Consider the following 22,709-nt stretch of genomic DNA (forward strand, 5'->3'; position numbering starts at 1 on the left):
ATTCTACTAACTGATGATTATTGTGCCGTTATCAGGGAAAATACGGCATACTTGCTGACGACATTGCGTTCGGGTACTAACAGTATCCCAAACATGATAGCGGGTAAAGTTGATTCGCCAATACTAAAGTATTTTGCAGAGATTTTAGTGTGGTGAAACGTGTCATTTAATAATGTATTTTAGCTACTAACATAGTTCTTCAGTTATATATTATCAATTGAGCCGTAGTTCATCGTCATCATCATCACATCAACCTATTACCGGCCCACTACAGAGTACGGCAGGGTGATTACGTATCTCACGACAGGTTTGCGAAAGGCGTAAATCTTGCAATCACTGCTGTCAAACGTCACTTTTCCATACAATAAAAAAACAAAAGTTGGGCCACACTGGCCCAGTGCAGATTGGTGGACTCAACACACCTTTGAGAACATTATGTAGAACTCTCAGGCATGCAGGTTTCCTCACGATATTTTTTTAGTAGGCGGAAGCACCTACATGCTCGTGGTATGATAAGCTTTTATATTAAACGTCGTATTGACCGGTCCAAGGTAATAAAATGGGCTGGCCATAAGGATTGCTTGTTTTTTTTTTTTCGTTTTTTTGTCGAGCTATACCGTGACAAATTTTCGGTCAATGCACGTTTGTTTGTAGGTACAAAGGTTAATCATTGTCTTGAAAACCTGTACGCAACTGTACACGCAACTGTACCTAATATTTCAATGATTTAAATAAATTATGTATTAGTGATAACGATCGTTAACTAATAAAATATATATCCTACGTTTCGAAATTAAGGAAAAAAAGTAATTCTGTAACAAGGGTGTTATTACTATAATACTGTTTTAGGCGATAGTAGTAAGCCCTCTCTACTATAATGTATTATTTATTACTTATAATTCTATGAATGTCCTAAAAGGAAGGTATAGAAGTATGTACTATGTCTTAGTAAAGGGATCCGCTATAAACCAATTTGTTTGGGTTTGGTAGCGAGTTCATATTGAATCATCACTTACCATCAAGTGAGAGCGCAGCCTAGCGCTTACTGGTAATCGTATAAATAAATACCCAATAAATCGACTAACTATTTAGCTACTCCCTTGTTACCGTAAAATTGATGCAAAATACCAGGAGCTCAGAAATGTATAAGCGTTGCATTTGTTATCTCATTCAATTAGTCACTATTAGAACATCGCACCTTTTTTCTACCTATCTTACTAATTTAAAGCATTTGATACAAATTAACTCGTTTTCGAGTTTAGATTATTATCTAAGTAGGCAAAGAATTCAACGCACAAGTCTTACAAAACGAATAGCGTTTGCTAAAGGAATTTTATACGAACCGAAGGATGCCAAGGCAGAACAACGCATTTATAATTTGTACAAAAAAGTTACTACCGCGTGAAAAAGTTGTTTGAAATCTTCAAATTCTTAATAATATATTGTGATGCGCTTTATGTTTAGTAGCGGGACGAATCGATAAACGTTTTTGTGAATTTTCGTGAACTCTATTTTTCTTGATTGATTATGTAAGAAGCGGTGATAGCCCAGTGGGTAGGACTTCGACTTCATTTTCGAAGAGGCGAGTTCGAATCCTGGCACGCACTTTTCTAAGTTATGTGCGTTTTCAGCAATGAAAACATCACTTGCTTATACGGTGAAGGAGAACATCGTAAGAAAACCTGCATGCCTGAGAGTATCCCATAAATGTGTGTGAAGTCCACCAATCCGTACTGGGCCAGCGTGGTGGACTACGGCCTTAACCCGAGCTTATTGTAGGAGGAGACCCGTGCCCTGTAGTTGGCCAGTAGAGGGTTGATATGATGGTGATGATGAAGCTTACTACTAAATTCGTAATAAAGTAATCTAACTTGAGAATGTGGCTGCTGCAAAGCTGAGAGCTGAGAGCTGAGAGCTATAAACCTTAAGTTAAATCTGAAAACTTTAATTAAATTATAAATATGTACAAAAATCACATCCAAATCATCACATCAAATCAAAATAAAATAACTTAAAAACATGATAACAACATCCCTCAGAGGTAATGGAACATGTAAAGAAAACCTTCCCGAAAGTAATACATAGTGCGTAATGAAACTAACTGTTATTGAGGAATATAGCAACACATAAACGCACAAACACACATAAACACTCACTCAAATACACACACATAACCACTAATGCCAAAAGCATATTTACCTTTCCTGTATCCACTTGTACATAGGTGAAAGGATATATTTGTATCTAGGTACCGGTAATTATATAACCTTGAAATAAATAAGTCCCACAGAACATCACTGGTCAAATGTAATTATAGATTAAAGCGAAAACAGTTCTTCTACAAGAAATACAATAATCGCTTTATGATGAATGTGATGGTATGTACCTATCCCTTTATTACTATAATGATTCCAAATATAAATTGAGTGCTGTTTTAAACGTCACTTTTATTGAATACTGTATATTGCACGGTGCATAAGCGGTCAAAGCGCAGTTGGGGGGGGGCCGAGTCAAACTCCCAGCACGCACCATTTCACTTGCTTTAACGGTGAGGAAACCTGCATGCCTCAAAGGTTCTCAATGTTCTCAAAGGTGTGAGGAGTCCACCAATCTGCACTCAGCCGGCGTGGTGGTCTACGGGCTTAACCCCTTCTCATTGAGGGACTAAATAACTACATGGCATGGGTCTCCTACCCATGCCATGTAGTTATTTAGTAAGAAGACTTTACAAGGTGTGCTCTAGGTGACTTAACTTATTTATTACCAAGCAAAACCGTAAAACCCGACTGCTCCCTAAGAAATTGTAATAAAAATAACTTTCTTTTACTTATATCGCGAGAAAACGTTCTCGAGTTTAAGTGACACTAACGAATAGCATTTCATTTTTATCTGTATATAAAAGGCAAACGTGACTGACTTACTGACTGATATATTGATAATTCTTAAGAATTATACGACTTAAAACCTGCGACTTGTCTATCTTTGTATCCAGCCAAGGTTAAAATAGACTATCCCTAAATCAAAAAGTCATATACACAGGGTAGCATAAAGAGAACATAAAAATAAGTATCTTACGAAGGTCACCAAACGTTACCCGGACATTGTCGTGTGTAGTTCCTGTACTACAATATGAAACGTGTTTCTAAAAACTTGGTATGTTTATTATTTTTAACATTACTAAAAGGTCGCATGTGTTATATGGTCATGTTACCCATTAGTCAGCATCGTGATTGTCAGTCAGATCAAGACAGACAGTGCTCTCTGGTTTTCTTGACTAGGCTTTTATTAAGGTATTTAATACTAAAGCGAACGGTGAAGGTATCGTGAGGGAACCTGCAAGCTTGAGAGTTCTCTATAAAGTTTTAATGCGTGTGAAGTCTACCAATTCGCACTTGGCCAGCGTTGTTGACTCCATATTTCTATCCCACTATAAGGTGACCTTTGACTGCAATCTTATTTGATGATAGCAGGCTTAACCTGTTCGGGATATGACAGTTATATTAAACCTATGCCCCTATTCGGTTTCCACGAGACATCGAACTAGAACGCTAAATCACTTAGCGGGACGTCTTTGTCGGTACCTGCGGTAGCCACGGCCGAAGCCTCCCACCGGATAAAGTGTATATTGATATTATTATAAGGTTACCCTGCTTCTTGAGTCCAAGGCTGTGGGTTTGATACCCACAACTGAAAAATGTTTGTGTGATGAATATGAATGTTTTTAGTGTTAGGGTGAAACATCGTAAGGAAACATGCATGCCTGAGAGTTCTACATGTTCTCAAAGGTGTGTGCAGTCCACCGATCCGTAATGAGCCAGCGGGGTGGACTACGGCCTTAACCCCTTCTCATTGAGGGAAGAATCCCGTGCTCTGTAGTGGGCTGGTAATGGGTTAATGTGATGAAGATGATGGTGATAAAAAAAATTATAAACCTTAATAATTATAAGACTTACCCGGAGGCAACTTCGATTTCAGCATGTCCATGGCAACAACATTAATGATTAGGACCCAGATAGGGCATTCTAGTAGCTCGTTGTCCGACTTCACAAAGGCGATCGCACTCAAGCACTGCGTTTCAAGTCTTCTGCGGTCGGGGTACGCTCGGCGCAGCTCTCGGTTCACGTTGGATTGGAATTTCTTCATGTCGAATAACTATGAAAAAAAATTGTGCAATTTAATAATAAATATACAAAGAAAACACACACATCGCCATCTTTCTAATATCATTCATTCTTAAATCTGTGGTATATACTATTAGAAACGAATAGTGAAGGATGCGTAATATTAAGACCTTGGTTGCAACATAATATGAATTTAATTCGAAACGGGCTTCGCATAACCAACAGTCTGTAATTTTTTCTTTTTATAATTGCAATTATTATATAGATAATACTTAATTTGAGATTAACTCTTGTTTATGTAAACGTAAACAATATTTTAGAATTCAACGTGTTCGATAATAACTGTAGAAAATAAAATCATAGTTTTATAGGAATCTACTTAATTTGCATAAAATAATTTAAAGTTCCAAATTAATCACAACACTGGCGCAGTGGGCCGCGACCCTGCCTTCTGAGTCCAAGGCCGTGGGTTCGATTCCCACAACTGGAAAACGTATGTGTGATGAACATGAATGTTTTTCAGTGTATGGGTATAATATAAGTATTTATGTAAATTATTCATAAAAAATATTCATCAGTCATCTTAGTACCCATAACACGAGCTACGCTTACTTTGGGGCTAGATGGCGATGTGTGAATAGTCGTAGTACATTAATTTATTTTTTATTTATTTATTTATTAAGTCCGTGCACCAAGTTATCCGTAATATAAAATTTAATTAAGGGACGAAAACATTATTTTTGTAAATTAACCTGTCTTTGTATGAATGTATTCTACAAAATTGTGAAAAGGTCAGCATTATTTTTTTACAAAGAAATCGCCACTAATATTTCCTTACATATATTCCGTAAATATTCCGCAATAATATTCCGTAACATTAATTAATTATTTTAACATTTTTTTACCAATATTAGATGCACAACGATCATTAAAATTTAATGGTACCTGTTTCACTTTACAAAATCTCTATATTGTAAAGTGAAACAGGTACCAGACATGTTAAGGTACCAAAGTAACTTAACAAGTCTTAATAATTGTGAAAAGGTCAGCACTAATTTACTAACAACGAAATCGGCACCTATATTTTCTAAAATAAAAGACGATGTTCCGTCTCGTTTATTGATTTTTTAACAAATTATTTCTAATATACCTAATATAAATAAATGCAAAACTAAGAAGGTCGGCATTACTGATCTAAGAACAGCTTAATAAATAGGTAAAGGTCATGAGTTAGGAAGAGTTTTAAAACGGCCATAATAAGATGAAGCCACACAATTATTAACACACTGGAAGATGTTATCGCAATCATATTTTACATAACGAAGCATCATTTATTAATGAGAAAACAAACGCTCAGCTGCCGGAATTGCTGTTTGTTGCTATTGCTTCATAGTTTATCTTAAAGATATGTTTATAAACGATATATTTATTTAATAAACTTTAAAGTGCACCCAAAAAAAAAGTGGACCTTTGAAAAAGTAGATCGAAACTGCAACGTTTCCTACTAGATGACGCTACAGTCGCTATAAGACTGATGTGAAAGACATATACTAATTTCGGCATCCACGGTAGCAGACCCGTAGCTTAACTGGTGAAAGCGCTCAGGCCGCGATTGCCCGAGAGTCGCAGGTTCAAATCCTGTCGGTTCCGATAATTTTTATATGCATTTTAAATTTATAAAATTGATAATTCCTCCAAGTGTAGGTAAAAACACTAATAAAAATTATAAAGACCAATGATTAAATGACTGGTTAGCTAATTTACTCATTGATCAGAATTTCAAAAACCAGTTTTATCTTCCAATCAATTTGTATTACAAATGTATACGTACCTACCTATTCTTCTTAAATGGATTCGATTCAATTAAGTTTTAATATTCGAGATCTACGATAGAGAGTCGAGCTAGCTGCATTAATGAAATTGTATCAGGCCTATAGAGTTACCAAATAATTGCTACAGGCGTGCTGCCATGGTGCATGCAACGTGCTTCCAAAATTAATTTGACAGAGCTGGGGAAGAGACGTTGATGCTATCTGTAGAAAGCTGACCGCAACGTTACATACTCAAGGCACGGGTAATTTTGATCTAATATTTTGTGAAGTCAATAATTCATAGGAGTTGTATTCATATATCATACCTACTTAGGGAAAATTTGAGTAGAAGCAAAAAAACTAAATCAGTTTTATGAACTTTCGATAAATTATACTAAACGATGAATACCGGTGTACGTATAAATCCGATTGATTTTTTGTATCACTGTAAAAGTTAAAAAATATTATTATGTTAATTTATAAATGTAAGTATATTTTTGTAAGTTTATTTGTCTGTTACTCTTTCACGCAAAAACTATTGAATTAATTTGACTGAATTTTGGAATGAAGTTAGATTATACCCTGGATTAACACATAGACTGCTTTTTATCCAGGGAAAATGTACGGCTCCCGCATATTTATGAAAAACCAAAAAACAGCGTAAGACGCCGCGGGCAACAGTTAATAAATAAATATCGCAAACAAGGTACGCATACGGTATACGGTAGTGGCACATCGATCATTAATTAATCGAAAAGTCAAAGGTAGTAATTTTCGTATGTGCCAGCACTGGGACATTGATAGTGGAAGATTAAATAATAACTCAATTAGCTACACTATAGTATTATTTACCTTTACTATGTTTTTAATATAATCCAGAAAAGAAAATTGTGCAAAATGGTCTAGTAACATAGTTTTAACATTTTTCGAAAATAACTTTATGGCTTATTAACCATTGATACCGGACATAAATATTAATTAATTATACAAATTTATGTCTGATTTTAATGGTTATTTACTAAATTTACATGTGGTCAAGATCGGCATTTTTTGATATGCTTTCCCACGGAAATTTAATAAGGTACGAACTCTGAACAAAATAAGTTAGGCAATTACCATTCTTTTCCTGAATAGTGCTATCTTTCGCATTGTTCTTAGTATTACATAAACGGTAGTTAATGGTGTATGAATTACTAATGAACGTTTTGCATCGGACTAGGAAGTGTATTCTCTATTGTTTGAATTGACCCAATTAGTAAACTAGTATGTTGCAGACTTTAAACGACTGTGATGCGTTGGTTTTTATTAGGCAAGCAAATTTTGCAATAAAGTGAAGAAATTGAAGGATGTTGAAATAAGATAAGATAACTTTAATAAAATAAAATACTCAGCTATCTCATTCAAAGGCAATGTAGGTAAAAATCCTGGTACAATATACACCATTGTACCTACTTAAAATAGCCCAATATAAGCAAAACTCTCAGGTGAAGCAAACAAAAGTTTATGAATTAAAATCGACTTTACACACTATTTACTTATTATTTATTTATTATTAATCAAACAGGTGAAAATTAGTGGTCCAAATCACTAAGTAAAATTTAGATTTACCAAATTGAATACTACATAAAATACCAAAAAAATACGCAAACGAAGAAAAATAATATTTACTATAAGAACTTCAATCAGCATCGCAGCAGCGGGGAGGTCTAAGCTCATCTATCAGACAGTGGGCCTGCGACATTAATTAGGCTGATGATGACTGATGACTTTAACGATAATGAAAATAATAACCGCACCACTGACTAAAACAAATGAAACATCATAATCATCAAGAACGTATTAAGAAAGGGAATCGTAAAGTTTCGTAAGACAATCAAGTAAAATTATGAGGCAATGTCATGGCCAAGAATCGTGCATGGACCGATCGTGATGCACTTGAGCTGACCACTGCAGTACGTAATAATAATGATACGTTGGATGTTAGTGATTTTATTACCGTATCATTCATGTAACTTTTTATGTTTCGTGGTTTCATTAGTGGCGTTAATTTTTCTTTTTATTTGGATGCAAATGCAAATGCTTTAAATTATGAAATATTCAGTTGGTTGTTTGGTTCAATAATATATGGTGCCGCATTCAGTTCTACTAATCTTGGGGCACCTGTTTACACGGTTTATTATACATTAAACGTGGTAAATAGTATTTATTATAGATCATTAATAATTAAAGACTCAAGATAACAATAGCACTTGACTAAACTGTTAGTAGGTACGATCGAAAATCAATTTCATTGTGAAAAAGTTGAGTAGTATCTTTATTGTAGATAGTAACAGTAACCGTGAAAGCGGAATGTCAAAAGGGTGTATCTATTTGTTAATAAAATTGTAACGCCTCCTTGGAATTACCATGCTAGTATGCCGGACAATTATGCGGGCAACCGTGAAATTAATAGTCCAAGTTACGAAATTTCACCGCATAAAGGCATCCATCTTGACGGAAATGATTACACGTAAACACCCATTTCGTATACATGGACAAAGTGGTATTTAACTTTACATTAAACTTCATTATGTCGTCATTATTTGGTAAGCAGTAAAGGCGAAAATTGTTTAAAATTATGCATAATATTACGTCAGCGCATTGTTGTAAATTGTAGGCAATAATTGCTAGATGGAATTCATTGCTATGGGCTATTAATGAAATTTCGTAAAATATAATTTTTAATAAGCTATTAATTGAAAACTATTTCAAACAGTTAATATATAGTAAATATATATAGTGTGACCGATTTTATTATTTCGACAACAGCTATTACTGCAAAAACAAAAATTTCATTCTCCGTTGCTTACAAATATTAAAACTTATATATATGAAAATAACTGCTTTCGATTAAAGTAGTGTTTCTGTATTGCAGTCTCCTATTGAAATATTAAAGGTTATTTAACATCATGCTTTGACATTGAACGATACTTGATAACCGGGAAAAGAAGCAATAGTGTGGGTGGACGATGTGACATGAAGGCAGAATAACGGATGAAAGTTCATTTATAAAATCTAATAATTCTAACCACTAGACTAATGAGATATTCAATTATTTTAGTTAATTAACTGTTGGTAAGTTACCTTAAATATTTTCTCTTGTTCCAGCCCGTATCCCGGTAGTTTGGTGATGTCCTGTCCTATCGCCGTCTCTTCAGTGCTGGTAGCGGCGGTACTCTTCACGATCACGCTACTCTTGGAGTAGCGTCTGATGAGTATATTCCCGGCGTCGTCCATTTTTATTTTGACACCCTGTTGGAAGATTATAATGTTAATAAAAATATATATACACTAGAACAATATCTTTATATATATAATTCTTCTGTGCGTGTGTATGTCACTGAACTCCTCCTAAACGGCTGGACCGATTTGAATGAATTTTTTTGTATGCGTTTGGGTGGCATCCTGGATGGTTTAGATTCACAAATCTGCCCGAAAGATTGCGCTGCAGTCGGTATCTAGGTTATTTACCTATACTGCAACTAAACGGCTGATTTATTCAGGTACGAGTCTGATTTGATAAACTCTTTCAGTGTTGGATAGCTAATCTATCGAGGAAGGCTATAGAGTATATACCATCACGCTAAGACTAAAAGGAGCATAGGACCAATGAAGAATGTTTCAAAATCGGCCACTACGCCACGTGCGCTGCGTAAACGGTTAAAGTTTCGATAAAATCACGCATAAAAAAGTTTCTCCCTTTATAAGTTCTAAAAAAGCCTGGTACAGGAGACAGCATGTCTATCTTTTAAGGTTGACTTTTACGCGGACGACGTCACGAGGAACCACTAGTATTATATATATTGACGGCCGAATGGCGCAGTGGGCAGCGACCCTGCTTTCTGAGTCCAAGGCCGTGGGTTCGATTCCCACAACTGGAAAATGTTTGTGTGATGAACATGAATGTTTTTCAGTGTTTGGGTGTTTATATGTCTATTATAAGTATTTATGTATAAATATATATAAATTATACATCAGTTATCTTAGTTCCCATAACACAAGCTACGCTTACTTTGGGACTAGATGGAGGTGTGTGTATTGTCTTAGTATATTTATTTATTTATATAACATTAATTGCAAAAGTGAACGATATTTAAAATTAAACAGACAAAATTCATAAGGGATAGTATGATGCTGTTAAGGTTTATTTAGTTTCTCTTTCCTGATCTTTGCTCTCCAAAGCTTATATAATTACGACAATAAAACTCTTATGTAATTGCTATTTAAATAACATTTATAAGATCTACATGATTTCTCTGAATATGTAAAATTATTCTTTTAGAGAATAATGCATGAATGAATGAATGATTACACTTTTATTGTACATCAAAGAAAAAAAGTAGTTACAGAGATATAAATACATAGCAAGAGAGTACAATTTGGTATAAATAATTCTTTAATCTGAATAAAATATATTTTTCATTATTACCGTTTAATTCCGAATGTAAACAAGATACTTTTGACTCTATTTTGAGTATTTAGGATTAAAGTACCCATTGCGTTTTTAATGTTTATCCAAAATTTAAAGACGACAGCAAGATTGACAAGTTGAAATTGTATGGCCGGATTAAAAACCGCTTGGTTTACTACATAATTAATACCCTCACCCACTCAATAATATTGGCTTAATATACCCGTAAGCCTAATACCTTGCATTAAAAAAATGCATAATTGGTATACTTTAATGAAGGTTTGGGCTTAAACATCTTATAAAGCTAATAAGCTACCGAATTTAAGTTAAGGTGAAGGATTAATATCAGGCTACTGAATATTGGAATGGAAACGTTTTTGGTTTAGTGATATTAATTTCTGTCCAGATTAACTTTAAATTAAAGGATTTAAAAGATCAGAAATAATGAAGAATATAATATAGCAAATCAGACACATCAACAAAGATAAAGTACTGATAGAGGTTAGTGGAGTATAGTTAATTCTGATGTTTAGAAGGCCCTTAAAATGGAAGTATGAATGAGTTTACATAAAAAGGTATTTTTTATTCTCTAAATGAATGATATGAAAGAGAATAAAGAAATTTCAAAGAAAAACATCAACAATGTAAGAGGACACTTTAAAAATAAAAACCACAATAAAAGCACGTCCATAATTTAAGAAGTACTTTTATTCGACCCATTGCCTTGCATTCTGCACATAAGCGACATTTACAGATTATTTTGGTTACAGGAGATTGATCAAGTTACAGGGTGATTCACCTTTGCCCGAATAAGAAGCGGTAATTACAGGATCCGTTAGCTCTGACGTCACTGTCCTTGAACAAGTAAGTGCGAAAAGTGTGTTAAGCGTTCAGACAGGTATTATGATTTATGATCACAATAACGTTCAACAAAAGAATGGTTTCTGATGATAGAGTAAATCTATGACATCAGCCGGCTTTGTTAAACCATATCTAATTTTGTTTAAATTAAGTTTAAGTTGAATTTATTTCGTTCATTTGGTCTTTTGTAATTTTCATTCCATTTATCTAAGCCTATTTGCTAAAACATTATCCGCTTTCCATAATACTGATATAATTGTATATTTATCCAAATGATTATATAAATCTTTTCAAACCCCTTGAGACATTAATTTACTACCAACAGTAAAATAATATTAAATAAAATAATTTTAAATTACCTATATCTATTATATTTTAAACGTGATCCAACTATGCACATTAAATTGGAAATAGTTTTCAGGGTTGTGAGCTTTGAATACTTTTCAATAATTTAAACATTAGAAGTAAGAATAAACTTACAGTGCAATATACTAGGTTACATAAAATTCATAATTCGTTTAAAGGAAATTGCATACAATTCTACAATAAACTACCAATTGTCATCTTGGAGATGTCTCTTAAAAAGTTCAAAGTTTGTATTAAACGTAAGCTTATAGAAAAGTCATATTATAGTATAAAGGACTACGTAAACGATAAAAAAGCTTGGGTGCAAATTATTGCTCTAACCAGGTTGCTCTTCTAATAATTTAAAATGACATTGTGAGATGGTGATAAAAAAAAAACAAAAACACCCGGTAAGTTTGTTGTGGGCTTCTTTTTAGACCAGGACGCGTTTGGAACCCTCGTAGCTTTAGTTTTAAGTTTACGAATGTGGTTATCGCCATCATCTCACTACCGTGTGGTTCTTATGTACGCATCAAAAGTGCCACCTGTGGGCCTACTTGAATAAAGATATTTTTGACTTTGACTTTGACTTTGACAACAATAGAAAACAAATCTAAAAGAGTTTTGACTAATACTTGAAAAGTACTTGACTATTATAAAAACGTTAAATTTTGGTTTATACTATGGACAATGGTCGAAGTGGTAGAAGTCACCATTATCGATCCATTGCCGACCCTCTACAGGGCACGGGTTTCCTCTCAGAATGAGAAGGGTTTAGGCAACGAGACCACGCTGACAAAGTGCGGATTGGTAGACTCCACCCGCCTTTCAGAATATTATTAGAACTCTCTGGTATGCATTTTTCCTCAGGACGTTTTCCTTCACCGTTAAAGCAAGTGCTATTTTAAGTTCCTTAAATTAAAACGCTCATAACTCTGAAAAGTTAGAGGTTCCGGGGACCTAACTCGGTTCCCGAAAGAAGAGCAAGAGATGCCAAAGTTCACTTGTCTATGGTAAGAAGTGTAAACCCTAAAATAACACTGATACAACATTATGACAAGACGTGAAACAACATTAACGAAACGTGGTTAATTGTCGTTTAGAATACCATCGCGGCAGTCGACCGTGCATAACGAAATAAAACTGACACCAATCAAACTGGCATCACGTAACTTATTTAGTAAATAGCTATTGGTATTGAAAATAAAGGGTTTTTGTTCCTCGGTTCAAGATTCAAGAAGTTCTGTGAAGTGGCTGATATTTAGTTCGTTCTTTTTACAGTTTATTCGGTAGGTTAAGCAAAATCAGGCAAAATTAGCCAAAAATTTACTATTTGGTATTGTTTTTGCTAATGAGTATTACTGCAATTAATTGGTTGAAGATAAAATGTTCGATTCCAAAGCTTGTGATCGCTTTTGCCTCTATCGTTAATTAAATTGAAATAATTAAAAATACAAAATTAGAGATGTTAACAGAAATAATTCGTGATTTTCGTGAAACATAATGCATGATTTTATAATTCCGCTGTTTCATGGAAAAAATGGTCGTGGTTTTCATATGAATGAAAAATATGGGTGGTCTACAAGTAAGATTAACTATTATTACTTTTTGTGCGAAAACAAAGTATCCGATCAGATTAGTTCTGGATCATTAGTCAAAAAGCGAACCTTTGATAGGCTATTTCATTTCACACATAGTTAACCTTTCGTGATCAGTGATTATTATACGATGCCCGCTACTTCGATGACGTCAACAGAACAAAAGTTATCTCTGGATCCATCCAGGTGATCTTTGTGTAGATTACATATTCTTAAGATCATTAATTTTTTTTATCCAATCCAACCCAACTTCTAAAATACCTAAATATAAAAATGTCTTTTCGAATGAAATGTAGATTTAATTGTCCGTCCAATCACTAATGGCTGGCTTTTGACAAAAACGGGTTGTCTGGTTTTCTTCGATTTGGAAAAAAAATTGTTAAATCCTTTAATTTACTTCGAATAAGATTTATTTAAAATTTATACATGAAGATCAAATAACGAATCTACTGGTTCTAAACGAACTAAAGTTTTTCGTAACTCAAAGTATTAAAAATGTTAGTCCTTATCAATAAATAAAGCGCTAAGTTTCATTTAAACTCATCATTTAGTTTTTCATGATGCTTATTTATTTCAAAGATACAGACAGCAACAAAGACAGCAAAAAAAATGTTTTGGCCTCTATGTTGATTATTATGCTTCATTCAAACATAATTTTTAAAATATAACTAATCTAGATTTGTTATAGTTTTTAGTTTCTATATAACATCAGAATTGGCTACATGTTAAGCCCGAAGGAGATAATATTATTAGACACGGTTAATATAAAGTCGATTATTACTGCCATTAGCTTCTAGATATAAAACATGTACACTACGTACATGTTTTATATCCTTTTTTTATTTCACATAAAGTATGTTTTCCATTAAATGACATACGTTCTTGTTAGCTACTTATGAAATTAGGTATTGTTCGAATCTCACATTAAAACACGTTTCATTTAGTTTCATAGTGATTGCACTACTACGCACTACTGAGGTGAACGCTATTGATTCTATTGATTCGAAGTCAATTAAAAAAAAACCTTATATGAATTTGATTAATCTTTGAAATGTATCAATTCTGTTCTAATCATAACGTTTTAAGGAAGTATATTAATAAAAGGTAAGGCATCATTTCGTTTTGTTGTATCGTATTGTATAATCGTTAAGGAGTCATTTACGTAACTATCAAATGATTTTGCTATAAATCATCTACGTACTTATTTCCAATAGGGAAGACTAGTTGCTTATTTTCAAAGCATTAAAAACAAAGCCACAATCACAAATCAAAATACAGATATTGATCTTCTTATATTCAAATGATTTATAGGTTATTCTAATTATATGGACCGTTTAAAAGACCAAGTGACCTTCGGCTTGACAGCTCGTTAGCTCATCAGCTACGTGTCAAATTATTTTGACCCTATTGTTTTGTTCGTCTGTTTACTTCACAGTCACACGTTTTTATACAACTCCATAACAATATGATCCATCGCTTCCTATACTCAGAAATTCACTTCCATTGACTTATTCGTAGTTCAGTAGTGTTTGGAATTTTAAGAACTGCAGTTTGGATTTTTCATTTCATCTTCCACGTAAATCAACCTTATTATATCAAATGACCTTTATATAAATCGTATTACATACAGAGCTGTTCATGATGATGATAAACTCTTAATGGCAATTCCACCAAATATTCTATTTTTTTTTTTTTTTTTTAAATATCAATAAATAAATATACTACGACAATACAGACATCGCCATCTAGTCCCAAAGTAAGCGTAGCTTGTGTTATGGGTACTTAGATAACTGATGAATAATTTTAAGAATAATGTACATAAATAGGTACTTATAATATATAGATAAACACCCAGACACTGAAAAACATTCGTGTTCATCACGCAAACATTGTCCAGTTGTGGGAATCGAACCCACGGCCTTAGACTCAGAAAGCAGTGTCGCTGCCCACTGCGCCAAACGGCCGTATTGTATCTAAATCTTTCGTTTATAAAATAAGTCTTCACCAAAAGTCAAGGAAGTAAGTGATAAGTTAATAGTATTATTAATTTAGGATTATTCATCAATGTATTTATATACTAAATGACTTAACTCATAATCTAGTGGGCACTTATAAATGCTTGTTAAAACTTTTTGTACTAACTGTTACACACGCTTACATCATTGAGTTAAAAAGTTATGAGACTTGAAACAACTGGTAAATTGTCTAGTAAATGCGTTAAGATAACTGTAAGTTATTAATAGCCCACATACAATAATGAAACTAAATTTATATAGATATAGTATATAGTACAAAAGTTGCTGGCAGTATTGCCTCTTTGAACGGCCAAACTAATTCATCGGCGAATGTAATGCCAGTAGACTCAAGCCTATCTGATTGTTCTTTTAATAAAATACTGCTATCGTGTGCTCATTGACTTTTTTAAGTTATTGAATATAGAATTTCACACATCAAACCCAATTTTAGATGAGTTATGAACTGTTCATAAAATTTCGTGGGCTTGAACCTTTATTTTTCAAGATCATTTGGAAATTCGTTCCCAAAGTTAATATCTGTAGACATTATGAATAAAAATTCATCAAGTTGAAACTAATTCATCATTATGTTCGTATTTCGTATAGTAATGTTTTTTTTAATGTGTGGGCGTACCTTCAACTTGGATATTTGAAGCGGGGGCATCGATCAGGTCATCTTCATCCGGGCCATTACGTCATACTTTGTTTGATTTAGGGGCCTTAAGCGTTTTTAGTGCATATTTAACTCGAGTAGCAATTTAATAGTTTACTACGGGTACCCATTTGACTACTTTATTGCCTTGACTTCTTGTTGGATTCAAATGTTTTTAAATAACTGATTTAATGATCTATTACCTATATTCCTTGGATAATAAACGTGTTTACCCGCTTACCGTATATGAATTTGTATTATTATCTTTTATATACTACTAAAGAAATATTTTATAAAATACTAGCTGACCCGCGCAACTTCGTCTGCACCGAATCGGTTATTGGAGGTTTTAATATCTTAAAAAAAGTTAATTGCAGCGCTATCTACCAGGTCCAGTTTTATTTTCAAACTATGTTATTCGCGGCCGGGTGTCACGCTGCATTTTTCTTTTTGCTTTTCTATACCCGTCGCAACTTCTAAGCGATAGGTTCAATTTGAATAATTTAAAAAAGGGATTTGCAGGTATATATTCAAAATTATTAATGTACATAAAACTATTTATTTGGATAAGGATTAATATCATGATAGGAATGTCAACATCTTACGATTATACCCGTGTTTTGAATGAAAAATTATAGAAAAAGCAGCTATGTGACATAACTATAACAGTTAGACATATAGCCTCGCTGATTTTTTTGTAGATAATCATGATTACTTTAAACATGTAGTACATTATTTTAATGTATCATCTATCATTTTCGCGGCGTACGCCAGCAAAACTCGAAGTCGGTATGACATCTTTAGAAAATTATTATATTTCAGCCAATTTACAGAAAACCATAGTAAAATATACACTAAAACCATCCATCCATATACATACATATATTCATTTATTCATTTATTCATAGCTTCCATGTACATGCCTTACAACTATAGTACATACACATGATGCCCTGTCAGGGCGTTGCTACATTGTTGCGAAGTTCATTACATTATTCCAATATTTAGTACCTATCGATATTAATCTAATAAAATATGTCTTATATAATAGTTTGTTAGTTATTTGTTAATCAAAAGGTTTTAATTTAATGGCAGATTCATAATTAATAGTTTAATGTCAAAATGTATAATATTATAATTTAATAAGTATGTCAGTGTTAAAGATAGTTAGTCAGATTAGTTCTGTCATAGGTCCTGTCACGTGTTCGCTGTAGAGAAAAATGATAATGATGATGTTTACTAATTCATTTACAACAATTATAGTCAGCAACAAACACTTAGTTTAGTTAAGTTAGATGTACATAGTCGTTTTGAATTTAAATTATAAGCTGTCACGCTATTGAGGTCTTGAGTAGGTATATTAAAGTAAGGTAAAGTACGTCTAGTTTTAGGATTGCAATAGCTCATCTATCTCATAGAAGCAGTTGTGTATGAGCCATTCTTTGAGTTTCCGCTTAAAGGCTGCATCAGTATTTTCGTCAGTAATATATTTCGGGATTTTATTATAAATATTTACCGATCTGTTTAATGGGCCTCTGCTGGACATTTTAAGTTTGCACCTAGGGTGTACAAGCTTATTTTTGCGACGCGTGCTTCTCTCGTGTTTTTTTGCATTGTCCACTGTTTTATACAGGTAATGGTGCTTTCTAACAAATAGAGCCGTCTCCATGATATAAATTGAGGGTAGTGTCAAAATTCTTTTATTTAGAAAGTGGGGTCTGCAGCTTTCGCGAGGTTTTATGTTGACTAGAATGCGGATACATTTTTTCTGGAGGATGAAGATATCCTCTGCGTTGGTGCTTGCACCCCAGAGGATTATCCCATATCTTATCCAAGAATACGCGTATGCATAGTATGCGGAGAGTGCAGTTTCATAACTTGTATTTGCTTTTAGTATGCTGAGAGCATATACAAATCGTGAGAGCTTGACGCTTAAATTTTGAATATGGCTCTTCCAGTTCAGGTGTGTATCAATAGTTAGGCCGAGAAGGGTGAAGTCTGTAACTTCTTTGATTTTTGTAGTATTCACGAGCGATCTTAGATTTAGTGGTTGTTTTTGGTGTGGCCGGAATTGTATCAACTTAGTTTTGTTAACATTCATTTCGAGGTTATTGGAATTTAAATAGTTTTTGATGTTTGTTAGATTTTCTGAGATAAAATTTTCACAATCTGTCTCATTCGAGCACATGGATAGGATCGATACGTCATCCGCAAACATGATGCATCGCGAGTGTGAGTTTATCGAGTCTATATAGGTAGGTAGGTCGTTAATATATATCAAAAATAGTATACATCCAATGACACTTCCTTGTGGTATGGACCAATTAGAAACACGTACGTCGGATTCAAAGTCGTTTATTACGTTAGTCTGTTCATCGCGATATTGCACTTGTACGAACTGTCGTCTGTCCTTCAAGTAGGTTTCCAGCCATCGGTGAGCGTTCCCTCGTATACCCGAATCATAAATTTTTTTGAGCAGTATCTTGTGGGAAACCCTGTCGTAGGCCTTGGTCATGTCCAACAGCAGCCCGACACCATACTTTTTTCCCTCCAAACAGTCTAGAACCTCCTGAATGTATTTAAAGACGGCTAGGGTTGTCGATCGATTTTTCCTAAAGCCATATTGGGCTTCATTTAAGATGTTGTATTTTTCGAGGAAACCATACACACGGTTGGTTATGGTTTTTTCGAAAATTTTTGATAGTGCTGGCAATAAGGCGATAGGTCGGTAGCTACTGGGATCATTGGGTTTCCCGCCTTTCTTCAGAATGGGTCTTATTTTTGCTATTTTTAGTTTATCGGGGCAGTAGCCTTCGTTGAACGATTGGTTTATTAAAAATGTCAATGGGGAGGTTAATTCATTAATGCAATTTTTAATTAATATCGGTGGGATTTCATCTGCGCCGAAGCTGCGTTTGTTTTCTAATCTACGAATAGTGTTATGTATTTCGTGCTCGGTAGCCGGCTCTAGGAACAAAGAGTTAATAGATCGTGATTGTGCATTACACATATTATACGGGTTGCGGTTTTCAGAGCACGTCTCATCGTCAAAGGATGACCTTCCAACCGATATGAAGAACTCGTTAAATATGTCCGCGACTGCTTGTGGTTCCTGGACGAAACCCGATTGAGTAGAGAGTGTTATATTTTTAGTGTCTGTCTGCCTGTTCTATACATTCATCCATCGATACATCCATCCTCACAAACTTTTAAATTTGTAATATTGGTAAGATAGTAGGCATGCATTCGATCGTTGTATCATATGCCTTGCGACTTGCTGGTATCTGTGAAGAGTTATCTCCGACAATATCTATCAGATCTATCAGATTAAAATTAGATATGCTTGATAGTATTGACCCACCACTCACACACTCCACCACAGCACACACACACCACCACAGCACACACACACACACACACACACACAGCTAACACTTTACCAAATTTTATTTAAATCCGTTCAGTAGTTTTCACGTGATGCCCGGACAGACAGAGAGACAAACAGACAAAAATTAAATAAAAATCTGTTTTCGTCTCAGTATCGACAAAGTATCCCCCGATCAAAATTTTCAAAATATATTAAATGTACAGAAATCTTCCAGTTACAGTTTTATTATAAGTATAGATAAGAATTTCATTCTTATTTATGTAACGCGAATTAAACTGATTTTGTCAATGCCTAAATAAGAATAGTAATTAAAGTAGCATCAATTGCTAATAACATTACCTTTTTTGGATAAGAGATATAACTTCTAGGAGTAGATTCTCGGTCACTTCCTTTTTTAGACTTGGCAGGTAGCATCAATTTATGCGTCTGTACACTCTGTGTATTTATGTAGAAATTAGATAATTACTAGATCAAGGATGCCTGGATGGTATATTTGCATCTAAATAACTAGTACATGGTTCTCACATTGAAACTTAGAATCCAATTTCGCGTACAATGTTTGTAGGTTTTATCGATAAACATTGGAACAGTTTTGCGAAGAATAACTTATTTACTTCATCACAGCCCTAAACTTACCATCACTGTAAGTAACTTCATAATTTAAAAAAAATATATAAATTCTTATTTCAATTATGAAGTTATTTTCTTGACGGACACGGATATTAAAAATCTGTATCATTTTCTTTCCCACGTAAATAACGTAAAAGATTGTTTAATAGATAATAGATATGATTGTGAAAGGTCGTATCGTTTGGTGCATTTATTTTATAGTAGGTAGTATTTTAAGTATTGTTATCTAAGTTACTTAAGGAATGATGGGGCTAGCTTATCCGCGTTAGATAAAAGTCCCGAATCCTACTAATATTATGAATGTGAAAGTGCGGACTTTAGTAACTCAATCACGCAAAAACGGCAGAACGTATTTGAATGAAATTTAGCATGCATGTAGCCTTTGATATGGAAAAGAACATAGGCTAACTTTTATCCGGTTCCTTAAGATGTTCCCGAGGGAAAATTGAAAAATCAGTACGAGCTAAGCCGCGGGCACACAGCTTTGAAATTTGGTATGCATGTCACCTATGGGAAAGGACATGTACTTTCTAGATCGATCTCTCAAATAGTTCCCGAGGTAGAATTAAAAACCGAGGCTAGCGAAGCATTAGACCCAATCCTGAAGACTACGCAGACGAAGTCACGGGCAGAAAATAGGCATTTATAATTAAAAAAAAAGAAGAAAAGAAGTACATCTTACCTGTCCTATGTGTTTTTTCAGTTCTTCTGTTTTTGGATCTCTGTGTGGGTTGTCGAATCCGCAAAGGCCAATTCTGCAAAGACAGAAATATCGTGTTAGCAAATGATTGATGTAGATGCATTCGAAGCACGTGGCGCATATATTTTTTATGTGATGATTTCTGCCTGGAGACTAGCCAAGCGTTAGAAATACCTCTTTATGGAAAAACCCTATATAAAAAATAAAATATTAACGGTGATAAGTAAACTCCACGCCGTAATGTACTTTGTTCCAATGCAGGAATAATTTCACCTGTCATATGAACGTGATCGTTCACAGATATTTACATGCGTCGTTACGCTCGGAAGATACCGCATTACAGTAATTTATTAGATGGCATGTATGATTCAAGCAATGGCTTAAGACTTTTTCGTATGATCAGAATTTTTTAAGGCTCATCGCTTTGTAATGCAATAAACCTCCAATAGTCACTTAAGATCGTTTTGTATGGACAACGTTGGTCAAGTGATTCCTTTAACTACAGATCACGAGGTCCTGTACGCGATTCCTGGATTGCGGCATCGTACCAGAACGCTATATCACATAGCTACACGTATGTGTCGGTTGGGTCGTAACTAGTCACGATAGAATCCCACCAAGCTGGACTAGTTAAAATACAAAATAATGAATTCTCAAATTTCCCCTGCTGGAGGTCGACCTCCACTCATTAGATTACAGCACGCGATAGAGAGATAGTCAAATAGGCTTAGAGTTTTGAAACTAATGTTAGTGTTGGCAGCTAAGTGTTTTTAAGGAATAAAAATCTAGGGATTACAAACATACAAACAGACAAATTTAACCAGTGTAACAATGTGAATAAACCTTTAGGACTTATCTTTATATTTTGTTTTATATATGCGGAAATTATTATAAATTAAGTGCCGCTTAATGAGAACAAAACATAAACAAAACTTATGGGTTTGAATGCCATAACTTTATTACGTAAGTTAAAGGTATGTTTTCTTTAAGGCGGGAAGGAAATTACGTAAATATACTTATTTATTTACGTTGTTGATTTTGTTTAGTTCAAATATTTTCTGCTATATCGTGTTTTCGTATCGTTTTATAACTTTTCATTAGTAATTTAGTTCTTATACAAATAATAATTCTAAACAGAAATTATATGCTGGTTTCAATGGAAATGGTGGTGTGGTGTTTTTGTGTGTGTGTGTGTGTTTGTGTGTATCTAACTTGCTATTTGTTTTCTTTTTTTCTGTTATATTCTTTTTTCTGTGGTGTACAATTTCTTAATTCAAACCATTTCTTAATTCATTAACTTTGTGTATTTATTTACTTTCAAATGCAAGATCATGAAACCTGTTTAAAAAGTTACTTATTTTTTTTTTTTTATTTCAAATGCACAATTTTATTCCCGTTGCCTTTGGTCAAGAACAACCTGTCGACAAACGAGTGTGCAATCCGTTTCTCATGTAACAAATTGAAGAATGACAACAGAGGAATTTGTTGAACATCAATAGTTTCATCACGTACAGTATCGGAATATTGTTTTCTCAAAACTGTTCCCCGTTTGCCCTGAGAAATAACATTTGAAAACTTAGAGCAACACATTCACCATATCGTATAGCGCTTACTTTTATAGCTCGTTCGTTATATTCTATTAGATATTATATTATGATAGGTGTGCAGTGTGAACAGTCTAATCTTTTAATTACTGCAATAAATAAGGCCCAGTGCCTCAGAAAGGACGTCCAGCCGTCAATCCGGGTTATTATCACTAACTTGTGACAAAACCAACCGTGTTGTTAAAACCCACCAACACAAATTGGAGCAGCATGGTGGGCTCTACCATATTTTCCATGAGAGGAAAGCCTGTGCTAAGTGGATGTGAATAGGCTTTTTATGATGATTAATTAAGGCTAGTTACTCTAGGTCTTACCACTCTAGCCCACCAGGATAGTTGTCATGGTGAATATCACTGGGGTTAATGACACCTATCTCACTTTTCCTGTGTGATAGAAGTTATGTAAATAGTTTATTCTTTCACATTCCAGAAAAGAAATTGTTAGTGCTCGCTAAAAGTAAATTTAAGGTTGCATTTACTTTTTGCCAACGAATTAAAAGTTTTAAATCAGTTGATACACAATTTTATATAGCGC

The 22,709-nt window shown here is 34.0% G+C and overlaps 1 protein-coding gene across 1 annotated transcript in view; it reads right to left on the reverse strand.

Annotated features, from left to right (window-relative positions):
• Window positions 1-22,709, reverse strand: part of LOC120634756 — a 186,772-nt gene that overhangs the window by 24,266 nt on the left and 139,797 nt on the right. Inside the window, exons 4-6 of the mRNA XM_039905532.1 lie at window positions 20,554-20,626; window positions 9,056-9,223; window positions 3,954-4,152 (exon numbers count right to left, since the gene is read on the reverse strand). Of these exons, the coding sequence (XP_039761466.1) occupies window positions 3,954-4,152; window positions 9,056-9,223; window positions 20,554-20,626 (440 nt within the window). The remainder of the gene's footprint in view (window positions 1-3,953; window positions 4,153-9,055; window positions 9,224-20,553; window positions 20,627-22,709) is intronic.

Source organism: Pararge aegeria, chromosome 2, assembly GCF_905163445.1.
Source record: "Pararge aegeria chromosome 2, ilParAegt1.1, whole genome shotgun sequence".
NCBI classification, from domain to species: Eukaryota; Metazoa; Arthropoda; class Insecta; order Lepidoptera; family Nymphalidae; genus Pararge; species Pararge aegeria.